The 27,620-nt window shown below is 37.7% G+C and overlaps 2 protein-coding genes across 7 annotated transcripts; one reads left to right on the top strand and one right to left on the bottom strand.

Annotated features, from left to right (window-relative positions):
* The first annotated feature begins 440 nt into the window (after positions 1–440).
* Positions 441–11,310, top strand: CHMP2B (charged multivesicular body protein 2B). The gene is made up of 6 exons (XM_026846760.1): positions 441–495; positions 2,572–2,663; positions 5,565–5,759; positions 8,156–8,258; positions 9,194–9,300; positions 9,459–11,310. The coding sequence occupies exons 1-6, from the start codon at positions 441–443 to the stop codon at positions 9,570–9,572; spliced, it is 666 nt and encodes a 221-aa protein (XP_026702561.1). The 3' UTR covers positions 9,573–11,310.
* Positions 11,311–15,304: 3,994 nt separating this feature from the next.
* POU1F1 (POU class 1 homeobox 1) lies at positions 15,305–26,666 on the bottom strand. 6 transcript variants are annotated; one of them, XM_026850505.1, is made up of 7 exons: positions 26,525–26,666; positions 23,633–23,698; positions 22,661–22,774; positions 21,401–21,646; positions 19,448–19,612; positions 17,985–18,045; positions 15,305–15,518 (listed from the first exon to the last, which is right to left on the bottom strand). In XM_026850505.1, the coding sequence occupies exons 1-7, from the start codon at positions 26,664–26,666 to the stop codon at positions 15,305–15,307; spliced, it is 1,008 nt and encodes a 335-aa protein (XP_026706306.1). The 6 variants fall into 6 exon arrangements, with proteins under 6 accessions (XP_026706306.1, XP_026706299.1, XP_026706289.1 ...); XM_026850498.1 differs by having other exon boundaries at positions 21,401–21,642; positions 22,657–22,774; XM_026850488.1 differs by having other exon boundaries at positions 23,633–23,782.
* Positions 26,667–27,620: the final 954 nt, after the last annotated feature.

Raw genomic sequence — 27,620 nt, forward strand, 5'->3', positions numbered from 1 at the left:
CGGGGAGCAGCGGGACCCGCCGCCGCCTGCGCCCTCGGCTCTCTGCGCGGGTCTCGAAACAAGTTGGTCCTGATGGTTTTGAGGCCATTCTGCCAGCAAAACGCTTTAAAGTTACGCAGAAATAACGCTCTCCGAAGTAAAGCCAAAAAAGATCGCTTACCTGACGGCAGCCCTGGGGGCGGCGGCAGCCCCCCAAGGCGGTGTGTGTGCCCCAGGCCGGCTGTGGGGCAGAGGCTGGCCGGGGGCTGGCGAGGCCCGGAGCTGGCTAGCTGGCATGTTGGGTGCCCTGTGCCAAATCCGGTGGGTCCTCCTTCGAAAAAAGCTCGCCAAAAATGACGCAGTGCATCCACCAATTGTGTGTCACCGAGGGAGAATACGTGTGATTCCCACTCAGATCTTCCCATGGTTGGTGCAACACCTGAGTGGGGAGGAAGGGCGACATGGCGCTGAGCTTCCATGGGCGGGTTGAAGGAGCCCAGGCAAGCCCTGCTGTGGGTGTCTCTTGTCCAACCTGCTTTAAGGAATGGAGGTGCTTCCTCCTTACCCTGGCGTGCGAGGCCACAGCGTGACACACGGGAGTGGTGATCGGCAAAAGGCTGGATTAGGAATACCCATCATCTGCGTCAGTTATCACAGAGAAACAAGAGCAAAGTTCTCATCTTGGCTGTCACAAAAAACAAATGAAAGGGCCTGTCAACTGCAGATAGCTGTTGGTTTTAGTTATTGCTATCCTTAATTTGAGCCACTATGTGAGAACAGAAACAACAGAAATAAGCATTGTGCTTATGCTTATTGTCTCCTGATTTAAGAACAGTTCTTGTTCCTTATCCTCTTGAAGTTCCTACTTAAGCTTTCTGCACTGAGGGATTATTTTTTTAATAGTTATTGTAGTTAGAAAAGACAGTCTTGTATGTAGCTATTAAGCTGTTTCTTTCATTTTTGCAAGTACAGCTGTGCAAGTAATATACATTTGTCTACCTTCAAAATTATTTGCCTTTAGCATTGTTTTCAGAATAATTTTCACTGCTGCTTTGCTGGTGTGAAGAGCACAATGTTGTAATCCATGTCATCTTCCAGCTTTTCGTTATTGCCTGTTGAAAAGTCTACATGTCCTGAAGATGCTTTTTATGTAGTTCTTGGAGGAATAGTAGCACTGTAAAAACGTGTTTCTTTTTCACAGAGTTTGTTTGGAGTATGTATTTATTTGGTCAAACCCAATTGTTTGGAGAGGGTGGTATATATGCCCTCTCTAAAATGCCCCTGAAGGCTTGGGGTTTTTCTGATTCAAACCTATTAATGTTGAAATAATTTCGACAATAGATATTTTACAGCATTTCTGATTGTGGGAATGAAGAATGCAAATGCTTCTTTCTGTTTGTAGAAAAATTGTAACAAGCCTTAAAAAATAAAAAGGTGACTATCGTTTCTAGAATTTATCTAGAATTTATCCTTCATGCCTTTATTAGTAACTCTGCCAGTTTGTATTGATTTTCACATGCTTCAAACTTTCTAAGTACAACAGCAGCACCATACCACGATGTTACTTCTGTGGGTTAGACGAAGAAGCTCTAAAGTCACAAAGTTATGTGACAGTCTGCTCCTTCTAAACTCCCAACCAAAGTTTATCTAAGGTCGTGTAGACTCATACATTAGTATAATAATCTCTTCTTAAAAGTACTAATGTCTTTCCTCTATAAAGGTCAGAGGCTGCAGAGTGCCCTGCCTTTGACCATGGGAATCACACCTATGCATGTATTGTAAATTCTAACAAAAGTTAATTGCAACTAGCATGATTGATGCCTAAATAGTACTTGCTTTAATAAACAGATGTTACTAGTAAATAATTTCTAAATAGTACAGTGGCAAAACTCCTATGAAGTTTCACCTTGCAGATGGCTATGTCAGTTGTCAGGAAACAAATTTACTATAAAGGCCTCCAATTTCATATCTTAATATTCTCAAGCATCTGCTAATTGAAAAAGTTTGAACACTATTTCTTTGTAGCCTGACTTGAAGTTGAGCTGCACAGATGTGGTGCATTTGTAGAGGAGAGTAATCTCTGTCAAACCAGAATAAGGACAGAAAAGAGCAGGATCCAGAACTTGCATCTAGGATTCCCTGTTTTAATGGACTTGGGAACTCCTTAATTGCTCTGAGATCTCATATATAAGGTTTCTTCAGCTGATCTACCTGTTGCAGTTAGGTGTGACTGGTGGAAAACCAGTGGGCTCACAATGAATATGTTACTGTAGCTGAGTTAGGGCTGAACTTGCAGAAAAGTGTGAGTACCTGCCTTCTGCTGTTTGGTTAAGGCTCTTGCTATGGTTATGGTGCAAAGAAGCATACTAGGTAAAATAGCCTTTTTGTTATGGGATATGGCCTATGCTGCTGAAACATAATCATGTTGTGTACATGAAATTGTATTTTGCTAATATTTCATATATTTGAAGTGCTGACGGTTCATTCTGAATGGAGGCTGTCAAACATACTGCATTTCTTCAGATTGCTTATCAGATAAGATGTTTATGTAGTATTGAAAACTTTTCCCAGCTATGAATATTTTCTTTCCAGATATAATAAAGGAGCAAAATCGAGAGTTAAGAGGTACACAGAGGGCTATAACCAGAGATAGAGCAGCACTTGAAAAACAGGAAAAACAACTGGTAAGTAGAGCAGGGAACTTTATTTTACTCTTTAAAAACAAACACATACCTCCGGTGTAATAGAAAACTTGCAAAGCACTGAAGATACAACTCAATGTATAATAATTGAACACTGAAAAAGTTGTCTTCCCCTTTTTAACTTTTCAATTATTAAAAATTTTAGTATCTAAAAGTGATTCTCAGTCTCTAACATAGGAAAAGTCTGAAACAATTTGCTTAGATTAAATAACTGCATTCATTTTTCTCTTCCATTCTTAGCATTCTCGATCCTTCAGAAGGTTTTCTTCTAACAGGATTATAAATCAGTGGTCTTGTGGTGGAAAAACTAAAAGAAGTGTCACTGCTATCATATGTTACCATGACTCTCCAGTGGGAGGGAGTACTTAGAAAAACCATAGGGTATCATGAATACCCCATAGGGTTGTTACTTTCATTCATGTAGAAATTCCCTAAAATGAGGTAATAATAGTAAAACTATATGCCTAAATTAAGATCTATTTAAAAATTATTGTGTGTGAGCTATCAAGTATTCTGTGAATGGATGCTGCACCTGTGTGGCAGTATAATTGGATAAATGGTTGTGACAGATGGTGGGGTTTGATGCATGAAGACATGCTCAGACTGTGGGAAAAGCTATGCAAATCCAGCCAGTGTTTCAGAAGCCATTGAGGTGTTGTTTCATGGCAGCAGGTTGCATGAATACCAAGAGCTGGGAATAACAAACTAAAAGAGGTCAGATAAATTGTTTCTGGAAGCCCTGAATGTATAAGATATAATATGCTACTCGTAGATAAGGTATTCTTCAGTATGATATATTCTGATTCTGGAAATAATCTTAATTTTCATGAATACTCACGCTGAAGTTTTGATTACTTACTACAGTAAATTATTTTAGAAATGTTGGATTTCTGAGGATAAGACGCAAGGAGAAGTAAAATAAGTCTTTGAAAAAGAATTTGCTGTTAGGATAGGAGAATCAGTGGACAATAAATAGTAGCTTTCAGAATCAGATCAGGTGAAAAAGGATCAAAGGCTTGTCAGTTAATCTCAGAACATTTTGTTAGTACTTTATTCAGAGAGACTTTTTTCTTTAACTATGAGATACTGCTCTGGGAAAACCTAGTTATATAAATACTATGTATAAAAATACCCTTAAAGTATGCAGACAGTTCTGTTTCAGTTCAGTAACCTCATATGTCTATATGAATTCTGATTATTTTTTTTCCAGAAGAACTTGACTGACTTTAATAAGCTTGTCCCAAACCTCTCAAAACCCAATAATGTATTGCAGCACTCTACACAAATTCTTCTTAATTAAGAATAAAATCATCAATATATAGGGTTTGATTCCTGCAGCTGGATTATCTGCAGTGATTTGGCAATGGTTGGTATAGATTTTTATTTTGCTTTGAAAATTGGGTTATAAATGCTACTTAGGTATTTAATCTCAGTGAGAATATCCCTATTTTCAAATATTTGCTATTAAAACTAGGGTGCAAACTGGTGTTTGCTAGTGTGAAAACTAATCCCCCCTTTCCTTCATAATACTTCAAGTATGCAAAAAGGAGGTAATATTCTGGGCATGCTATAGAAATTTTTTTATGTGGTCTCTATGAGCTACTTACAAAGAGGACAGCTTTACATGTATTTCAGCCTCTAATGTTTGAAGAGCTTCATGCTCTTTATTTGCCAATCCATACCTTCTTGGATTAAAATAATATGTATGACACAGCCTTCTAGAAATTAGCGATTTACAGAGAAGATCTTGTGCCAGTGCCATATCTATAGTAAACTTGACCATGATCTTTCCTAGTAGTAAAACTAATGTGGTGAGTCAGTTTACCCTTGCCTTTAAACAGGACTGGTTTGCATACATAACTTCCTATAAGTGCAGTTTTCTGGACTACCAGTGCATATAAAGTGAAGCAACTGTACTCCCATAGCAGGTAGATTCTGTTGAAGAATCACGGGAAAAAGCTAGTCTTTAAAGGCTGCTTTTACTTAATGGTAAAAATCAAAATGTACAATTGGACATATACAAAGAAGGGAGATACTACAGCAAGCCCTCCTTAAAAAGGCTAAAAAGGAAAAATTACTTGAAAAGTTTACGTTACCAAGTCACAAATCAGAAGACATACTTCAAAAAAATTCCAGCTGACAGGATGATTTGTGCCTCATTTTTTCCTGGTACTTCTGGGCTAAATAGTTTGCTGTTTCTCCTTAAATAGATAAATTGGGGTTTGGGGTTTTTTTGCAAGCCAGAATTATCTGTCTTAAGGTTTAAGCATATGTTGTTGTAGACAAACTTATACCACTTTAATTATGTGCTAAGTTAAGTCCAGCTAAATTATGTGTGTAAACAGCCTGTAATTATTGGTCATCTAACTTTATCTACTTTGTTCCCTGAAGGTTATGAGATTCTCTCGAGGCTGCAAAATTGTTAAAAAGAACCTATGAACTCCCCATTTCTTCCATGGGTGATGTGGCTTGATTGTCCATGCAAGAAATCAAAGGTTCATGACACTAATAGTTAGCTGGCCATAATAATTTCTTCACTTCCTCGGTTGTTGTTTGGTTTGGGTTTTTTTAAGTGTTACTCCCTATTCTGATATGGAATTGAATGTGGACATATAAGTGAATGTGACATTATGCAGAAGGTGAAGTCTTTTAGGGAACTCTGTGCTACCATACTATAATTCGGTTTCATTCTGTTTTTTCCTTCTCGTCAAATCATAACAGCATTGCATTTATTCTACTAAATAACCTTGGTAGAAAAGCAAGGAATACTATTTACATAACTTTAAATATCTTCAAAAAACCAAAGAGGATAGTTAACTTTTGGAATTTGTTAGTGTTGAATGAAAATTCTGTGGAATTAATCTTATACCTTTTTTTAAACAGGAACTAGAAATAAAGAAAATGGCTAAGACTGGTAACAAAGAAGCCTGTAAAGTGCTAGCAAAACAGCTTGTACAACTGCGGAAGCAGAAAAATAGAACGTATGCAGTTAGCTCTCAAGTCATTTCTATGTCCACTCAAACAAAGGTCATGAACTCTCAGATGAAGATGGCAGGAGCTATGTCAACTACAGCAAAAGTAAGGCATTACAAGACTTTCTTTTACATTAAAATGCAACATATGGTTGCCAAAGTTGTGTTATTTTGTATAAGATAATTAGAGGGATAAAACTTACTGCTTAATACCACAAATAGTGTTGAGGATACAGTAGGGACATGTAATTTTATTCACATTATGAAATTTTTCTCTAGTCAGTCCAGCCAGTTAGCACCTAACTAAGTGTATTTTCTTGAGCTACACATCTGTCAAATGTTTACATGATTAAAATAAACTCTAATGCTAGTGAAGAACTATTGTAATACATCAGAAAACCCCAAATCATGCTGCTACAGTGTCTTGCCTGTATATCTTGTCACAAGCAATTTTTATTGGGGAAAAAGTAGGGCATGCTTCATCTAGAAATCAAGGCAGTGTGTCACAGTAGCTCTATGGCTTTTGCAAAAAGTAGGTTATTGCTTTAGATCTTAAGTTCCTAAGGAAGTCTAATCATTCTCACACTCCATGATCTAAGGAAATAGTATTGCATTAAGTTCTCTCACAAATCTCATCTCATAAGAGAGTCTGAAAAATCCATTATCTGAGTTGGTTGTGAACTTTCCCCTGCTTCCCTGAATTGGTAAATAGGAAGTTTACTTTTGGCAACTAGGATTGTTTAGCCTGAGGTGTAAGAAACAGAATTAGCGTGCATCATTGTAGACAAGTTGTACTTTTACAACAGTCCAAGTTAAATCCAGTTACACACAGTAATGCAACACAATTTAGCGTGGAAAGTAATTGCTGCTAAGGCTTTGCTGTCAGATATCTTTAGAAGCAATGTGTTGACAGGTATCAGCTGTTCAGTGATACAGAGTTGTGGCTTGGTAGCAAACTTTCCATCCTCCATGGCTAACCCACAGAGCAGGGAGGGGCTTGTCTGACTGTACAACTGATCAAATTAAACAGCTTGGTATTCTTACGACAGTGTTGCATGTGAACAAGTTGGTCTTGCTTTTAAATTATTACACGGTTGACTTGTTTTTATCTATGAGATGTCTTGGATTATATTTCTCAAAACCAGAGTGTCACTAGACTAAGTATAAAGCTTAAGTCAGTAGAAAAACCAAAAATACTGAAAAATAAATTAACCAGCATCCAGAAAAGTGATGTTTTTTGAAATCTAGCAGGTACTTATATGGACTAGTTACTATTGGAGAGGAAGGTGTTACATTGTTTTGGTCACTTTTAAAGTGAGTATTTTGCTATATCAACATGGGGAGTCTAAAGAGAAGTATTCAGTTGTTCATTTTGAAGGTTATAAACTATTCTTAATCTCATACAACCATCAATGAAAAATATACATGGAATCAGTTGCCTCAGCAAACAAGACAAATAACATGAATGCAAAGCTTTAAAAGTATTTTCTATATAATTTTTAGCATCTATGGAGCTAATTTGGAACATAGTAAAGTCCAGGTATTTGTTACCTGTTTCTTTTAATTGTGTGTCTGACCCTTATTGTTTGAAGATATATAAACTCAGTTCAGTGCAAATATTTTTTACGTCCATCTATAGTTCTTGTAAAAGAACTATAAAGAACCAACACACTTAAGTACAGGAGAACTTTTTAACTTCAAATAATGTGACTGTGAACACAGTCTTTGAAATTCAAGTAACATTAGAAGCATAATATGTTATCACTTTAAACATACTCAGACATAACTGAGTTACAGTATCTGACTCAGATACATTGCTTGTATCTGTATTTAGGTTTTGACATCCCATGAGAGACACAGTAGCTTGCTTCTTAGGAAGGAAGAAATATTAAGTACCAGTGCTTGCAAAGGCAGTGCTGCATAGCTGTAATAAAACAGGTGAAGTTTATTACACTGTCACAAAAAGATTACCTATTAGGTAATCCTAATAGGTTCACCCTAAGCTTATCCATGCATCCTGAATACTTCAATATTTGCTTTTCAGAGAAAAGGAATTTTTTCCATTAAATTATAACATAAACAATTGTGATTTAATGCCCGTCCTCTAGTGCTGGTTCAAATAAGTGTTCCTTACTGAATAGAAAACCTGCAGCCATTTACCTCTTTAAAGTGTATAGCCTGCAAATTAGGAAATATTATACAAATCTTTTCTTTTAGATCAGGCAGATTTTTCCTAATATAAGGCCAGGAGAAGGGTCATGGTGCAAGAAAGATGCATACATTTAAAAGCATATCTATTAGGGTAGTAGATAGTGAAATTTCTTACTGGGTACAGATTGTATTGATTGTGATGTATCTACAGTTCTCATGGGATGTAAAGAGACAAAGAAAGTGACATTTGGACTGCAGGGTTTTTATTAGAAAAGTCTTATTCCTTCTTAATGTATATATTGGTATATACTAATGTCTCATTCTATGATATTTTTTAAAAAATATTATTAGACAATGCAGGCAGTTAATAAGAAAATGGATCCACAAAAGACACTACAAACTATGCAGAATTTCCAGAAGGAAAACATGAAGATGGAAATGACTGAAGAAATGAGTAAGTTCTGCACTTCAGGGAACATCCAGCTGCAGCCCACAGTAGGGTAGTCTAGAAATACTGATGATTGACATTTTATTTCTACATTTAAAGAGCAAACAAAACAACGCATGCCTGAACAGGGATGCTGAGCCTTAGGCTTTTTAGTAGCTCTAGATACTAAATCTATAATCTGTTCCTTCCCATCTTCGTGCAAAACACCCACCATACTTCTTAAAAAGAATATACTGGAAGGGGAAGGGGGTTTGAGACCAGTTCAAAACCTTGTAACTGGTACGGGGACTTGAAAAATTGCCCTTTCTGTAGCCCATAGTTTTGCATGTGCTTTTTCCTCTGGACTGGACACTTAATTTAGCTATTATTGATAGTCTCAGTTTTATATACTCGGTGATATGTGATGGTTTTGTCCCTTTTTTTAATTTCAAGCCACCAACTTCTTGGGGGGGTCTCCTTCCTATCCCAATCCCTGCTGCTGTGTTGGCCACAGCAAGTAGCATAGACTTGAAACAATATTGTTGAGCAAGATGCGAACACCTCAACTGTGTGAAACTGTATTATTGCAATTCAGAAATTAATGAATAGTTAACAATTTTGCAACTTGGAGGAAGAAGAAAGGGGTTTTTATGGAACTGTAGAAGATGTTTTTAGGAAATGTTGAAATCTAGTAAGGGGGGAGATAGCATAACTGAACTATTTTGGTGAAGATAAACATTTTTATAAAAGCAGTCATGCCTTACTCTTGTTGCTTTAGCTGTGCTCACAGGCTTTGCCAGGCAAAGGTAACAAAGCCTCTCCAATATACAGGTGCTTTCTGTTGGTATCTTATACAGTGCTTTTACTACTACATTCTGGGAGGGTTAGAAAGATGGTACTAGGTTATTTTGGTAACCTTCTTGCTTAAGGCAGTGTGCTTTTTTTTTTTTTTTTCCTCTAAGTTAACGATACTTTGGATGATATTTTTGATGCTTCTGATGAAGAGGAAGAAAGCCAAGATATTGTTAACCAAGTGCTTGATGAGATAGGAATTGAAATCTCTGGAAAGGTATGGATAGTTTTACTCAGTTCATGTGCTTCTTCCCCTTCATTCCCTTTTTAAAAATAGTTTATTCTAGCGGCCTTCATTTTACAGTCTTATTCTAGAAAAGGTCAGCTTGTCATAACATGTATTATTTTGACTGAAGAAAACTTGTCTTCTTCTAGATGGCCAAAGCTCCATCAGCTGCCGGAGGCTTACCATCTGCATCAACATCAAAAGCTGCTACCATATCAGATGAAGAGATTGAACGACAGCTTAAAGCTTTGGGAGTTGATTAACTCGATGGCAGTAAACAGTCTGCCATCTAATTATTCAGCTGCAGACAGATATAAAAGTGCAAATACTCTTTCAGTGCAACTGCTGTCTAGGAAAACTCTGAAGCTTCAGAAATGACAACTTGAAGTTGGTACTGGGGGAAGGAGAGAATATTTTGAATCGTTTACAGGGAGAAGTACTCTTGGTGTGTCCATTGCATGGAGTCTTTGTGAGCACTGGACCAACCAGGGATGTAGTTCTAATGATAAATTCACTTATACCTGATCTGAATTTGTCCTCTGAATTCAAAGTTTTCTTCTATCTCAATTCCTGGTCTATCTTTAAAATTAGCTGTTCTGTGGCTGGTGGTGATGCCTTCTAGGACAGCACCTATATAATATATATAATTTTTATAAAACCATTGCTATAGAAACATTCTTAGTCTGTCATCTTAGCACAAATGAAACTTCACCTTTGCTCTTAGTTGGAAAGTATTTTGTTTTGATGACAAATAGCCTTAAAAGTCTAGCAAATTTAGGCAGAAAGAAAAAACATTTTATGTATTGCTTTCAAGCTCCTGTAGTAACTTTGAGTTGATTAAATAATAGCTGGTTATTCTTTTTACCAAAAGGGAAGGATACAGTCCTTCTGCAGTTAATTTTCCTGGAAGAAGATTTAAATTTGTTAGTGAACTTTATTGCATGAAAGGCACTGATTGAACTCTATTGTACTGTAACATAATTGGTTTCAACAGAATTGCCGTGCCTTTATGTATATAAATCTTGTATCTTTGTGATTTTTTTTTTTTTTTTTTCAGAATGAGTCTTTGATAGGTGAGTAATTAAGATGGTTTCACAAAAAACTGTGGTGGGACCTCTGTGTACACTTGATGGGACTCAGTGCTGAAGTTCAGAAATGCAACTTGTGCACTTGCTAAAAGGACATTTGCCCAAAACATTTGTAAATATTTTACAGTATTTCGTAATGGAAGATAACTGTGCATAATTGTATTATTTACTAAGATGCAATTGATCACATTGATAAGTTAAATCTAAACTTTAGTTTTGAGAACAATTTTGGATGATACCTGATAATTACTTATCTAAACACTATAATAACAGTGTTCTGGTTCTGTGAAGGTTTTTCACTGGTCTCTGAACTGCACCAACATGATTCTAGTTATAAGTGGAATGTATTGGACTAATGAAATAAGAACTGTTGATATTTTAAACGGATGACAGAGTCTGAGAATGCAGTTCCCAGTTATGACTCCCCAGATGGTGTGAAGTTCTCAGCCCTTACTATGCTGGAGATTATTTGCCCATCAGTTGTGCTAATTTAGTGGGGCCGTTCAATGAACAGAAACAACAAATTCATCTTGGCTTTAAAAAAAGGAAAGCAAAATACCTCCCAAGAGCGAAACCAGGATAACTGTGAGGGGACCAACTTCATAAAGAGACTTTGCTGCTAGAAAAAGTGTAGCAGGAAACCATAACCTCTGTGAATCTACAGTTGTTGCACCATCTGCTTTTTAAAGATTAAAGTCAGCAGAGAAGGAAGAAACGTAGGTGAGCCTTCATCTGTTTTTTGGCCTAGAAATGCAGGAATTCTTTCTCTTTGAAGGAAGTAATAGACAAACTATGAATCTATGAGGTAGTGGGTTGGAACGTGTAAGTTTATATATTGCATGTATCTGATATGAGGTGAATTTTTTTTTTTACTAGTTATTTTGTAAAAATCTAATAAAAGGCTTTTTATTCCGCAATGACTTTGTCCGCTGTAGGGTTAGTCTCTTAGTGGGCTTGCTTTGGACTCCTGTTAGCTCTGATAAATTTTCCTTTGACTTGAGCTATAAAGCAGCATAATATTTTTTGTAGTTGCTTGTGGGCCTTTGGCTTAAACTCAACATTCAGTGAAGACTTCATGAAGTTTGCATTCCCTTCTGCCTGTAAGTGGGTTCACAAGTACTGTTGGAGAAACCATAATGTGAAATTAGTTAGGTATAAAACTACTGATTGATTATATGTTGCTTGAACACCAAGGCTTATGCCCTTTCTGAATTGTGTGCACTTTATCCTTTTAATGACTGTCAACATTGGACATAATTCTACTGTGAATTCTTTCTACTATCTATGGGGTCTTTGATGAACAGGAATAAAGGCATTGCTTTTTGGTGTTAGAAAGACTGCTGAACTAGGGCTGCTGTCAATATCTATCTGGTATTCCTGTTAACAGTTACCTTGTAAATTCTGCAGCTCTAATCTGTATAAAAATGTTTCAGTAGCAGAGTGAGCAGGCTTGCTTATATTTATTTCAATTATAATTGGTATGTTGTAGCTGCCTATAACAGAATTGCATCCCCTACTTAGAAACAGATTCCTATTAAATCACTCTTAGCAGACTAAAAAACTACTCACTCAATCCTTAAACTCCTTTATCATTGGTGACACCTTAATAGCAACTGAATCTGAAAGTCCTGTATCCAAGAACAGCAATGCAGTCGTGCATGCAGCTAAGAATGGCTTTACTGGGGCAGACTGAATCCTGCTCCAGAAGTGCTCATAAGCAATGCCCAGGAAAATATGAAAACAAGATAAATGTAGATAATTCTTCCAACCTCTAACTATTTTCAGTTCAGAGCCCTTCCAGAGCCATATGTAAGTTCCTCTATATAAAACAGCCTTGAGTGGCTTTCTCATCTGTGAATTTGTCCATATTAGCAAACTGTCACCCACCTTTTTTAGAAGAGGATTTTCACAGATCTGTCCCCACCACATTAAGAACCACCACTTTTTTCTTTAGTTTCTTTCCAGTTTCATGTCTACTCCTAGGTCTTACATTAGGCAAGATGGTAAACAGCTTGCCTCCATCCAACCTTTCAATACAGCTCATAATTTGGTAGACCACTGTAGCATTCAGTGCACACACGTTAAACCTAGAACAGTTACCTTTGGTCATGACCTTTGCTTCTGTAGGGGTCTTTTGTAGGTCTGTTATGTCCTTCATATGAGGGGGACAGAGTGCTACAAAGTACTTTGGAGGTAGGTGAACCACAGATTTATACATTGTCATAACATCTTGTTTTGTCCTTTATTTTAGTTTTAACACCCTGCCTAAACTTACTATGGGAAAAGTAAGAGCAAGAAAAAAAAACCACAAAGACATCAAAGAAAAATAGTGTAGCCCACGTTAGTCAAATGGCAAACTAAACTCTTGCAGGTTTATAAAGCTGCCCCTCAGAAGTCTTAACCTAGGGGTTTTTCCCCAATCAAGAGTGGTTGATGGCCATTGCCCAGTAAGTTATTCCTACAAAAAAAAAAAAAATTAATTGCCACTTTAAGTCTAATGGCTGCAGCACATTAAATTGATTTCATCCAGCATTTTTTCTTTAAAAAATTCCACTCTAATTTGTTTGTATTTCTGTGGCAACAGCTGTATGTGTTTAAATGGTGGCTGCTTCCTCCACTTAGCCTTTTGCCGTTCTTTTGCAAGGAAATGGCATTATGTGTCACCTTTAATTTTATTTTGCTATGCTTCGGCAATTGGCCTTCACTTGTAAGGCTTTCTATAAGACTAGAAATCGCAATTTTATGGTAAGTCTGCTTTTGATTTAACTATTACAGCATGCTAAAATGAATATGCACATCAGCATGATACACAACTAAAGTGTTACCAAAACAACTACAAACCATTACCTGGAATACCAGATGTGTAAGAATATTTTATTGGATGCAGGGGTTGGGAAGTACAGGCTTATAGCATTTCTAGGAAGCCTTTTATAATTTAGAAAATAATTTAGACTATAAATAACATATAGATCAGATAGTAGTTTCAACAGATATAATATAAATCACATGAAAGGTACACAAATGCTATGCCACCACCCACTGAGTGCTAATTTCAACTGTATTTATCTTTCATCGTTTTGGAAAGTTCATGCTCTGCCAATACACCTGTGGTGGATAAAGGCTACAGCTTGGTCTTTGCTGTAGCTTGGCTACGCTAGTGATGAGAACAGCCTGAAGAGAGTACATAGCACAATTTCTCCCCTTTGAGTTATTAACTTCAAGTTTTCTAAATTAAGGGGTTATAGCAATGCATTCATCCATAAATATATATATTTTTTAAATCCAGGAGCCTGATTTCCATAGCTGAATATGCTATGGTCACTGTAATAGGTATCGGAGATAATTTAATGTACACTAGGGAGAGAGCACTTAACTTGTACACACTGCTTCTAAGTGGTCTTGAACATTAAACTCCTTTTGCTTTCTGTGGGCCTATTATCTAGACACTTTCTAAATCATCAGGTCTGCTTTATGGAAAAATAAATCTGGCTATTACTACTTGCATGCACTCGATTTCGGTCCTTGGAAAACAATCAAAAAATACATATATGGTAATGGGCTATTCTAATAACAATGAGCAGGCTGATGAGAGGGCTGGATAATCTATCCCTGGTGAGTACTACAGTCATTAAATTCAGTTTCTCGTGCCTGTCTTTCTGATAGGTGGAACTCTGGCACTGTCATTACACCCCCACCCCCCCATTGTCTCTAGGCTAGAGGACGACAATAGGAGAGTGGGAATGTGCAGTGCAATAAACACTGATAATTCTCTAATTTTTTACCCCCTCAAGCCACAAAGTCTTAAGGTAAGGTAAATTTTTATAGCTAAGCCTGTCCAAATCAAACTTTAAGGCATATAATAAATTAGCAAGAATTACCTTTGATAACAAGCATAACAAAAAAAAAAAAAAAAAAAAAAAAAAAAAAAAAAAAAAAAAAATTGGTGCCCGTTTAAGGCAATCAAGTGATAGCTGGAGACAGAGCACACAGTAGGATTGGTGGGTGTTGATACCTCTGTACTTAGCTGTTTGTAACAGCTTACTCTACCATAAATAATGACAGCAATTATGGCACATTTCTCATGGCATTTACCTGAAATGATTCACAGAGGTGTACAGCTGTTGTGAGCATGTAGCTGAATTTGAGCTGGCAGTTCTTCAGCTCACGTTCTGCTACCTGGCTCTTAGACCTAGTGGCAGTCCCACAAGATCTTATGGGCGCATCCCATCCTTAGCCTATAACTAGATATTCAGCAGTGTCACCACTCCTTGTTTAAGGTCACTTATTCACCTTGTCTTCTTTGAAGGTCTAATTTCTCACTGGTGCTCAGTTTGGTGAGCTCAGTGTTCACCAATGGAGACGGGACCGTGTCATGTGCCTAGTAGCATACAGTCTCACAAAGGTTGGCTCAGTTAGATAGTTAACGTGAGATCGGGCTACAGCACATGCATGGACATGGAGAGGCAAAGTTCTTTCAAAACTGTAGCTGCTGATAGCAAGCTTTGTAACCTTTCTTCACATAGAACACAGAACTTTGTTTGTTGATGCTTAGGGTACCTACATGGGGTTCTCCATTAAATGTACCCCAGGTGCAAGAAAGGCACAGCACAGGGAAGCTGCAAGTACTTGGACGACTTGGAAAGTATTTCTAGTTGAATAATGCATAATAGGTTACTTGAAGCTAAACAGAGACCTCCACCTCTTTAAATGTATGCAGTAGCATTTAATTTGTTTCCAAACTTTTACATTAAAATCAGGTCTTCCACAACACACTACATCTGAAGCAGACTAGCTTGTAAGAGAAACAAGTGGTTAACTGATTTTTCTTTTTCTTTTTTAAAATGACATAGTATTTACAATATTTACAAAAAGCAAACCAGAAACCCACATCTATGCACAGGAAAGCTTTACCGGCATTCATGATGCTCCTTGATAATAGAACTAAAGGCGTTTTGATGTAAACTTGTCTTCACTCTTTTTTCCCTTTGTCTTCTGTTGCAAAACCAAACTCTCACAACTTCTTTTTCAAGATTGAGCCCCTCAGCCATCCTCATAATTTCTTGAGAAGAAGGCTTACTTTGTTCTCCAAAGTGTCTCTCTAGGGCTTCTTTGGCAGCAATGCTGGATAAAGGGATAAAATGACACCTTAAAAAACTTCTGACACATTCAGGCTTTCACCACTAGTTCAGAAGAAGGGTCAGCTAAGAGCACATAAGATAGTGACTTGGTTTATTTCCTTTTTTTTTCTATGTAAAGGAAACCCACCGAGCTTAAACTAAACTGTATTTCTTTGCTGCCATGAACAGCATGGCATCATGCAGAATTTCAGCACAATTTAAAGACAAAATGCACATCAAATTCAGTACAATTTCAGCGGTAATCATAAAACATTTGTGCTTTTTAATGCTCTCGAGGACGTACAGCTACGGTAGATATGAACGGGATCACAGGAATTAGAACGAGCCTGAACACCTAAACAAAGTTTAGTGGTTCAATAAACGAAATAAGTTAAGACTTCTATCTTTTCTTATTCTCACATACAATTTCCTTCACGTCTGTGTTACATATTTTCAGAAAACAAAGATTATCTGCAACATGCCAAAAGGACATATCAAAAACTGGCTTCAGCAGTAGCTGTAATTTCTTTGGACACAAGAGGGCACTTCATGCATTTTTCTGGAAATGAGGTGCAGTTATTTCTTTTACAGAAATACACAAAGTATCTGCTGGAGTTGTAGTTATTTCATTAATTAATCTGTAATATGTTGTTGGTCTTTCATTTATAGGTCTATTTTGCAATATTTAGTGTCGTTATTAAAACTACCTAATTAATAGCGTGATGTTCTGCACACACAGAAGTATAGAAAAAACATTAGCTTTAACTAACAGTTTCTTAAGCTTTCTAATCAAAGTAGAAAATAGAATAGCTTCCACAAATTCAAATTAAGTAGGTTTTGCTCTAATTTTGTTAGTGGGACTTTTGTTTTACCTCTAGTTTGCCTTCAAACATCCATTAAGAAATGCTAAGAGTAAGGCTGCAGTTCAGATAAAGTCCTGATTAGTTTGAGGTCCTCAAACTGAGGTCCTATATGTCTTCGAAGGAACAATTAATATTTTCTTACTAGAGGGTATTTGGTCCTGAATTTTGCCTCAGTTATCTGTGTCATTGACAACCTGTCATATTTGATACTCCCAGTGCAGTGGGGTTAGATGTAAAAGCAGGAATAATTAAAAAATTCTTAACAGGTGGACTGATTTCCTCAATAGCTTTTGAAAAACAATACCAAAACCCACAATGGTAAGTGAGCAGTCTTCAGTGGGCTCCTCTAGCCAGGAAAAAACACCCAGGACAGAGGTGGTCTCAACTCAGCTTTCATGCAGGCCATCCAACATAAACTGGACAAGGTCTTGGCACTGCTGCTCCAATCCTTACTGGCTTGTAGAGAAGCTGAGAGGAGAAACTGGCCTCCCAAGAGTAAAGCCTCATCCCTTGTGAGGTGCTGTGATGAGCAAATGAGCTGTGAAGCATCTCCCATCCACAGTTCACTCCTAACTGAGAAACATCCCCTCAGAGGCATACTTAATTCAAAAGTCAGAAAAATTTCACACCATTTTATTCCTTATATCAAAAGCAGTATGACTCAGAAAAGGGGTCTCGACTGTGAGAGAAGGTGGTAGATGTTGTAGCTGTAGGACTATAGAGCAGCCTACATCTCTGGGAGATGCCACTGCACATTGGGAAGGATCCCTATTAAAGGAACAGGCAATTCACTGTAGCAGGTAGGGCCTGACAGCACCACGGTTGTGCCCAGAGGCAGCCAAATTCCCTTCCTGTGGAAGAATACTACAGCTCCTTGGAGGCCCCCTGAGTGAATTCTTCACCAAAGGATATGAGAGTCTGGGATATCTAAAGAAGAAGGAAATACTCCATTTGCCTATTTGGTATTTGGCTTTGTAATATGATTGACCAGCCTACTTGATTTCCACATGGAGATGAGGCTTAGATAGATGATAGATGTTGGCCACCAGAGATATGGGAACCTCCTTCTGCTGTCTCTCACAACAACTGCCTGTTTTATCACTTCAGCTCCTTAAAGTATTTCTTTGGGAACTCCAAAGAATCCAGGGACAGAGGACAGGGATAAGGATGCCGTATCTGTGTATGTGTATCTGCCATGTAAGAGCTTACCCTCAAACTTCTCAGACTTTAGTTCTATTCCAAAAATAATGCAATTTATTCCAGTATAATGTAGAACCTCCCAAAATGAAAAGAAGGGTGCTCTGATACCTTATTCACTATATAGATATCATAAAATCTGGGCAGAATTATAATAAAATATTTTTTCATATTAAAGTTTGTTGTTGTGCATTGAAAAAAGATTAACTGGGAAAAGTATTGGTTTGGGGGCAAATTGGGGTTCTGGAGGGTTATGCTGTTGTTTTTCACTAGAATGTTTCAAAATAGTGAAACATTTTGAAGCATTAGCTATAGAGATTCATTAACAGAAAATAACACTTTGATTTTGAACCCAAGAAACATCCTAGCCAAAGTTGTTTCTAATACATAACACCCTAAATATTTATTACCTTATGGTGGTTCTGCGCTTCCTCTTCCTCTCATTCACTCCAACTTTTTCATTGTATAAAGCTGTATTAAAAACAAAACCCAGCAGTTGCCTTCCATAAGAAATGGAAACAAGCACAATCATCTCCAGAAAAACATCCCTTTCTTTGAAGACAGAAGAACACTAACAGATAATGCCACTGAATAAAAGCAGCACCACACATAAAAGCACTTCTTTCTTTCAGGTGGTTATTCATTGTTTTACCTCCAGCACTAAATGTGTGTAAATAAAAATGGTGTGCCACGGGTAAAGCTGCAAACAGTGCTGGCTCTGTGCCTATGTAGCTGTGGAGCCATACTTCAGCCCCCTCCTTTGACATACCTTGTTCCTCCTACCCTGCAGGGTTTGATCTAGGGAGATGGAGTCCATTTCCATACCTCTTGGCTACTTCCCCCTCTTTCTGCAGAAATACAGTCTTGGCTGTCAACCCCATTTATTCATCTGCTTCTTCCATCCCGCTCCCTTCTCAGAGGCTGCTGACTGAGTGCATGATCTTACCCTGCAGCTCAAGCCTGTAACGCTGCTCAGGCGGTCAGTAGCTGCTACCCACTACAACTCCCTCACAAGTAATTCTTTCAATGTGCCAGCCACATTAGGAGACCCTCTGTTTTCCAGTGCAGTTACAGGGGAAGGAAGCTTTCTACATTTGGTTCAAAGGAAATCAAAGCGTGCAGCAGAAGCAGCTGTTTAACAAGGTTTCCTACTGTTGAATACAATGACAAATCCAAAAAGTAGCATTAAGATCATCTCTTTCTTCCGATGCTAGGTGAGTGCTGCACAGCAGTGTCCTGGCTTTTGCTGTCACCTCCAGACATACTGCTTCTCAGCATCACAATTCATCCAGCAGAAAAGGCTGTTCTTTAAGGCAACCCATTTCCTCTAAATCAACCGACCTGTTCTAAAGTACACTTTGTTCAGTGAACCCCATGACTCTTTCTGCAATTGGAAAGTAACTGGGCAAAAAGAAGGGAAACCCCTAGCAACAAAAAGGTTGCATCAAAAATCTCTATGCCATGATATTCTTCTTTAGGGTTTAAAGACCACTGTCTCTGCTGAATTGAAATCCTTTCTCCCATGGCCATATGTCTTATGTAGTGAAGAATCCCCATATGTTGCTAAATGGGCTGTCTGATAGATTCTAACAGCTCTGATGTTTCCCATATTGCGGTGGAGTTAGTTTGCTGGGATGGGACTGACAGAAATTACTTTTGTTAGGCCAAGTAATGTTTCTTCTATTCTGTACCCTCCATGCATTTCTGTTTGCCCCTCCCTGCCCACCCAAAAAAGATAACCAAAATTTAATAGAAGCACGCCTTAATGTAAAACAAAACTTTAGTCTATGGAAGACACATAGTAGTTCTTCAACATGTATATAGGATTCTGGTTTAAATGCAAAACAACATTCAGAGGATTTCAATTCTCTACCTCCTACTTGTTCTGCTTCCTCCAGCCACTTGGACAGTATTGATTTCAGTTTGCATGCGTTCTTGAAACTCAGCTGCAAATTTTCAAACCGGCAAATAGTAGTTTGGCTGAATTCAGAGCCATGCACAGCAGCCAGCGCTTCTCCAACATTGGTTTGTGTATAACCTGTCAAAGGAGAAAAAAGTCACTGTGGAGCTTTCTATAAATGGTTACTTGCCTTGAGGCGCTTAGCCCGTCACTGATGACTCTTATGAACAGTGTGTGCCTGCAGCATTCTCCAGGATGGGCTTTCTGCAGAGGTCTCTGTGGCTCACTCTGACATGTTCAGTCTCCTCTTGGTTTCAGTGGAGTTTTACACTGATTTAGTAGAGTTTTACACTCTGAGATTAGAGAAGAATCCAGATACCCCTTATCGTTCTTTCTATAGATGGTGCAATGGCAATAAACTAATCCCTGGCAGCCCTGCCAGTCTCCTGTTGTTTGTTGCAACGGCTAAAGTTGAAGCGATCAGAGAAATGCTGCAGTTACCATGCAGACACTGACTCTGTAACAGCAGCTTCCCGTTCAGAGCTCGGAATGTGTATCTGCCATATCCAGGGGTCTGGCTCATCATCAGCCCTTTCTGCCTCTGTGCCAGAACAGACAGGATCTCTTTAGATGCTAAATGTCTCACGAGGCAGCATTTTGCCCCCATTTTGATTGCACTAACTCTGTGCTTCTCAGTCTCAGACCCACAGCCCATATTAACTCTGTCTTCCCTTGTAAAGCTCAAGATTAGTTTTCCTGTGCAAACTGCAGTTTTCCCATCAGAACAGTAAACCCAGTCTTACAGGTTCTGTGTCATTTGTTTCCATCAGAGGAAGTTCTGTTCCCTCAAAAAATCAGCATGAAGATACAGCAATGATTACAGCGTTTAACAGCATGAGGCCTTGCAAACCTTTCCATTGCTCTGTCTGACATTAAATACATGGTATACAGCAAAACTGACAAAGTTGCAAATACTATTTTAAAGCCTAAATTTTTATTTCAGTCCTTATTTTGACACCGCAAATGAAATGCTTACTAGCTGTTGAGGTAATGCATAGATACCGGTAATAACCTAATAATTTTTTACACTTCTAAAGCTAGAGGGATGCCCTATTTTGTAACGATACAATGTAATGTTATAAGCAATAATATCAAAATTGCAACTCTCCATTTGGAATACCCAATATTTTAAGTGGGCTGAATCTGTAGCGCTGGGTGTTACTTTTTTTCAGTACAGTTCAAACAAGGGCAAGACATGCTTTTACTCTGCAATGTACCTCTATTCCCTACAGGCAAGAAAGACCACCTCAGTCCACCTTTGACCTCAGCTAAGATTGTCCAGTGAAAGACAAGCACCTCACTGGAGACTCTCTAATGCAATCCCTCTTGCATCAACCCCGGTAGCTATCAGACAGCAACAAAGATATCAGTTGCTTCTGTACCTGTGTCTTGGCACAAGTAAATAAACCAGGAAAAGAAGCTTTCTCCTGGTATGAAAGATTTGCCACGGATGTCACCCTTCTTGTATACTGAAATGACATTGCACCATCAGATGAAGCACTTCATGGGGAAGAGGATGGTTATGAGAGGTTAGAGCCTGTGCTGCCCTAAGCTGCAGAAAATTGGGGACTGTGCAAAATAATGCACCTGGCACTGAATCTGATTTAATGAACAGCAATAATTTTCTCTGCAGTTAAGTAATTTAAGGGCAGGAAAGTTTAAATTCACTTTCTATGTACTAAGCTACAAAAAACTGAAGTTCATTAATTCCATGCAAGTCTTCTAGGAACAGAGAAAGCTTGGCAGTGCAAGGCAGGATTAGAGTTATGATTAGACAACTGCAGAGGCTAGACCATAAAACATTTGGAAATAATTGGCTTTCACTGGAATTTTTCAGCTTTTTTTTCACACACATAAAGCACATACCTAGCTTAATTCTCCGCAGCTTAAATTCATTAGCAAATTTCTCCAGTTCCCTGATTTCAGGGGAGTCCATGTCAATGGGCTCTTCGACAGACTTGCTTTTTCTGCGGAACTCCTGCTTGAAGTCTGTGGCAGTGGGATCATCTGTGAGGAGGGACTGGTGCATGGGCGTAAAGCTGTGGCTGAGGGCACAGGAACTGGCGCTCAGGGCATGCTCCGGGAATTTATAAAGGCAAGGGGTCAGGCTACCTGGGCAATACCAAAAAGAAAACTCAGTACAGTTATTCTCTACTGCTACACAATAAAAACATGCCTTCATCATCTCATAATCCATGTCTGTAATATGTGAAAGTACCCAAGAGTGAGTATCTCCTAGGAGATATGGTCTCTCTTGTGCCAACATATGAAAACAAACCAACAGTCACTTTCACCAGCCACAGCCATCCTATTTCTTAGCAAACGAGGATGCACATAAACAAGATGGTAAATGGACCAAACTTAAACAAATAACAATCCAGCTGGAATTAAGTGGCACAACAAATTGATGGATCTATGTAATTTTGAGCCACATAAAATGTGCCAGTCTCTTATTTTCTGTTACAAAGTACGCTTCCATGTAAATACCAAGTGATGTTCAGACAAAATACTACCTTGGTTTAGCTTCAGCACAAAATTTCTTCAAGGAAAGTACACAGGTCAGAGCTTAAAAAAAAAATCAAAACACAACCCAAAACAAAACCCCAAACACATTCAGAATGGTTGTTCTTGGCTTAAGAAATTGCTCAAGGACAAAACAAAACTATCTCATGATATCTTTTGCTCACAAATATCAGACTTAACAAGGAAATTCAGTTAAGAGTGAAGGCTGCTTTTTCAGTAGATATTGTACATAGAGCTAAAGTCTCTGACCTGAAGGGAAAAAAAATAATTGGAGAAATATTAATACTCTTCAGTGTTTCTGGAGCAGCCAGTAAATTCCAGATTCTCAGAACATCAATTAATTTAATTTTTTTTAAATTATGCAGAACTTTGTAGCAGAACTCAGAACTTCAATAACTTCCCACCTCCATTTATTTCTTGTCTTTGCTGCCCCGATTGTTCTCACCAGTGTTGGAGGTTCTAACTCCACAGGAATATTTTATAACTTTCACACAGGATAACCACAAAAAAACCAAACCAAACCAAAACAAACAAAAAAACCACAAAAAACCACTACATTTTCTCAAAGAATAAAGGCTAACACCAAAAATTAGAAGGACTTGCTTTGCAAGGTGCTGACACCGTTTACCACATTGGCATGTGGCATGCTGCATGTCTGTAAGATGCGACTCTGGGAGAGACTTGCTGATAGCATCTCTGGAGTTGCCGGCTTGATGCCTAAAAAAAAAAAAAAAAAAAAAAAATATATTTTGGAATGAAACAAAATTAACACCTGAGCAATACTTTTTGGTTTTAATACCTATTAACTTTTCCTGGGGATCTGAACAATGCCAGGAATGTTTGCAACAGACACATAGATGCATAATGAAATTGGAGCATTTGGACATTTACACACCATGAAGGAAGTCTACACTTTGTCCTCTAAAACATCCCTATACAGATGTATTCATCTATGCTGACTTACTCTAATATTTCTTTCATTCTTAAGTGAAATAAAATGCTGAGTTTGATTTTGGATTATCTCTTGAGTAATGATTATTTCCTTGGAGCTGTGTTAATTTTCTCTATTGACTGCTACTTGAACTTGCATAGAACAACAGTTCCTCTTTCTTACTCAGCCTGGGGCATGGAAAACTGAGCAGGATGCGTGTAAAAATCCACGATCATCTGTATGATCTGTCTGATGAATTCAGCTATCCCTTCATTATGCCATCATTTTATTTTCTATCTCCAGTCAGGGCTCCATCACCCGAGGTACTGGTAATAGACAGGTATATCGGGCCCATCACTCCTAGTCCCTCAAAAAGTGATGATCACCAGGGGAAGTGGACAGAGGTGAGCAAAAAAAGCAACACTGTCCCAGTCTTGTAGACAGAAGTAAGATACAGAGTGATTTCCCAACAGATGCAGAGATTTGGGGACACTCTGGGCACTGATCCCTAATTTCCTAACCCTTTTTCTAGTGCCTTAACCCCAGTCCTGTATTAAGCAACTGTCTTGAATTGGTCCCTCTAAAGGAAAACTGACCAAAATCAACATGCTAATAGCTCACCCAATTGATGGTATGTCTCTTACCTGCCATCACCCCATAGGTAGATGGTTGATTTCCATAATGACAGGAAGGCACAGAGTAATGAAGGCCTGCTGAAGCATTTCCCAGAGTCGTCATGGCAAAGCAGATATGGGAGCATATAGGAATTTGGATCAAAGACAAAACAGACCAGACTGGTAAGAAAATGTGTGAGGATTCAAGACACAATCTTTACATTCAGAGGCAGACAGTATCCTTGTATGTAGTTTTTGTGTGCATTCAGTAACCATTTAACTCTGGGCCATATCCATCAGGTTAACACTGCTGGAGGCCCAGACACTTGGCCATGTCACACCAGAGAAGACTGCCAGTATAAATAGTGAGATACTGTCTAAGCCAAGACCAGAAATTGTCATGCTGTGGCCTTGATGCATTATTTTTAGTACAATCTAAGTTTACATATACTGCTGAGCAAGGGAAGCATTGAACTCTTCTCCCCATGCAACTTCCACATGCTATTTCATTTAATCTTACATAAAAATTTGCTCTGTGTCCCCAGAAAATTGATTGGCTTCACCGCTGTGAAAGCTCCACATTGAACACAGGCATCAAGGCAGGCAATATTTTATGCATGCCTAAGACCTGGGTTTCCAAAAGCAGCAGTTTGGGACGTCTGCTCCGAGGCATCCAGAAGTCACATGCGAAGCCACCAAAACCATTTCAGAGTGCTTTGGCAGGGTGGTGGGGATACAGAATGATAGACTCAGGACTCTTCTGAAAAGTTAGGCCTAAATCAACATTCTCCATCAGCAGCAGCAACAAACACACAATTTATGACCAGTGTTTTTACAGGGGTGTTTCAGATGTGTACTCAGTAATTGCCAGTGCCTGAAGAATGTGACAATTTTTTACCGAATACAAAATGAGATGTGTCTGCTTCTCATGCATAAGTAGACACAGAAATGCATATACTGTCCCTTCTAACAACTGCTATAAAGTGTAATATTAAAAATTCATGTTTGTGAGCATTCAGATATGGTAAACTGCACATTAGAGCACACATTCCAGTTGTTCAAAACAGTATAATTAATTAAGGATCAGAATCTCTGTTTTTTGCAACTGTAATCATAACAGTAAAATGTTCTGTTTAGATATACCTATACGTAAATAAAATCTACTAAAACAGGCATGCTTATACTGGTATAAATGCCCCCCAAATGAAGACTGCATTAATAATACTAATGCATTTCGAGTAATACAGATTTTCTGTTCAGGTTCACTGTTGTTGTTTTCTATTATTTCATAATCCATAGACTATAATTTTAATGCATGAAAATATAATTTTTAACTTGCTAATGAGAATGTAGAATTAAATAGTGAAGATGATGCTATTTAAATTAAATAGTAATGGTTAAAGTGTTGAGAATACTGCAGAACATCAGCTCTACGACATGATATAGTATTTGAACAGAAGTATACTCACCTCTATTCTGTGATGCAGAATTGTTACATGCATTTTTTAAAATTTTTATATTTAACATAAGTCATTATTCAAAATTATTTCATGTTTTTATGCACAAATTCTCCTTAGATGCTTTCATCAGAATGCTATTGTTTATTACAATTTCTGAATCTATATATGAAATTTGTAAACCTTTACTCATAGTCAGCACCCTCTGTCACTGCTTCCATTCTCGCAGGATCACCTACTAGTGATGCTGCAAACAAAATTCACACTGACTACAGCAGTATTTTTGGGTGGTAACTACAAAATATCAAACCCCAAATCTGAAGATGACAAGCAATTCTTTTGGCTGCCTGTCACATACACTTTTTATTATGAAACAGATGAATCTAGAAAATACTATGATACAGATATAAATTTGGCCTCATACAAAATTTAAGTTCTCCTATTACCTACTACCACTGCTAACCAGCAGCCATATTAGGATATTTTGAAACTCCTGCTTAATGTATAAGATCCTGTTATCTATCACCAATGCTCAGTTTTCATTATTTACATGCTTTTTCTTATTATTAAAATGTTTTATTACCAATGCATTTCAAGAGAAGGCTAGTTTCTTGTTAAGACTCCAAATAAAATTTTTACCTTAGTGCAATTTCAAATAAATCAAAATTATCTCTTTTTCTGTTCCCTAAAGATTTCCACCAATTCCTGTATTCCAGAATCCCACTTCTGCAAGTTTAATGCTGTAAGAAAACTTTCTTTCTCTGTGTCTCTCTCAGGCAGTTCAATGATTACATGTCCTAGTATTTAAATGCAATTAATCATTATATACACAAACACATACAATTCAAAAATATTGGTGAGATTTCTGCCACCAATTCTGACCATTCCACTTAAATCTTAGTCATGGCTCAGTATGCAATATGCTTTGTAAAGCAATGTTTTCCCTTGAAAGCTTCACCAACTGATATTTAGAACTGACCTCTTTTAAATAAATTTCTGATTTATTTTTATATTATTTATATTATTTATATTTTATATTTTTAAAAGTATTTATATTATTAAAGTATTTATATTAAAGTATTTTATATTATTTTAGATTGTGGTTACATAATAAATAAACTTTCAATTAATTTACATGACACTTGTCATTGAAGACTATATAGTTATAACAACAGTGACAGTGTTTGAGCCTTTTCTAAGTTAATGCATTGGTAACATATTTGAGCTTAATCCTGTAACAAACTTAGAGAAAGCTACAGATTAAGCTAAAAAGACAAATATTTGGGGTTTTCCTGATTTACTCATCACGCAGAGTTTTGTGAAAATGCTTCTACTTTACTGTAGTCCAAAGCACACATAGCACTGATACAAAACACTTTAAATATTGCAGAACTCAATGAACACATATAATCCAAAAGCATTACAAATGAGAGTTACTGAGAGCAAGATTATTTTTAAAAAGTACCTGGAGACACAACATTGGTGGCATGGTTAGAAACCGGCAGGCACTCTGCAGCGCTGTGATGCATTATCAGAGGCAGAGAGGGAGAAGAGTCAGAATTCAAGGGTACAAAGGTGTCAGATGAAGAAAATGCTTGGCAAGTCATACCCTCAAACAGGTAAAAGAGCCACTTGCCCCTGTTTTCTAACAGAACAGATCCTGCGTGATTAACTGCAGCTCAATCTCTATTCCAGGTTTTTTACCTGCATATACATATACAGGAGGCCTCCAGAGCACAGGGAGGTCGTGTGCAGGTATTTATACCACTAGGAAATCCCTTTATCCATTTTAATGTTCTTTTCCCAGCAATATTGCTCTACTGCTATAGAGCCTCCTTCCTTCCCACACAAACACAATACGTGTCCAATTAGTTGGGGGGAAGAAGCAGGAAACCAGAGACATGATTTGACAGATATTTTCAATTAGGTCTTTTGTGAAGAACAATGACCAGAAAAAAAAATATAAAAGTATCGTCTCCAAAGTCAGTAGCGATGAGACAGGTACGTTTAATACTAAGTAGGTTTCCACAGTTAACACCTGCCCCAAAATCTCATCCGGGCAATTGTCTGGAAGGCAACCCGGCTGGGAGCTCAATAGAAAGTCTGCAAAAGTCAAGAACCTATAGCAAAATAATCTAAATTAACCTAATTCCCTGCAGTTACATAGTGATCATTTGTCTTAACATATACTAGTATAAATCAGAGATGTCTGATATGGAGCAGCTTTATGCAGAAGGAAGTTTCTGAACAGACAGCTTTACATAAGCGTGATGTACTAAATGTTTATCTAAGAAAAAGTCTTATAAGAGTTCATACTGTCACATAAAACTCATTCACAGTTCTTATTATTAATTTATACTACTGCAGCATCTACAGTCTTATCCAGAAGATCCTGGTCTTTATTGTGCTACACACTAAGTAAAAGAAGGATCTTTTCTCAAAGAATGTACTAAGTGATTTGTTGGCATGAGATTGGAATTACTTTGGAGCAGTAAACATAAAGGTTACCCCAAAAATTAATGAAAATCACTGCAGTACATCACAGTCACATATTCTATGTA

The sequence above is a fragment of the Athene cunicularia genome, assembly GCF_003259725.1.
Source record: "Athene cunicularia isolate RWA chromosome 1 unlocalized genomic scaffold, athCun1 chr1_part1, whole genome shotgun sequence".
Classification (NCBI taxonomy): Eukaryota; Metazoa; Chordata; class Aves; order Strigiformes; family Strigidae; genus Athene; species Athene cunicularia.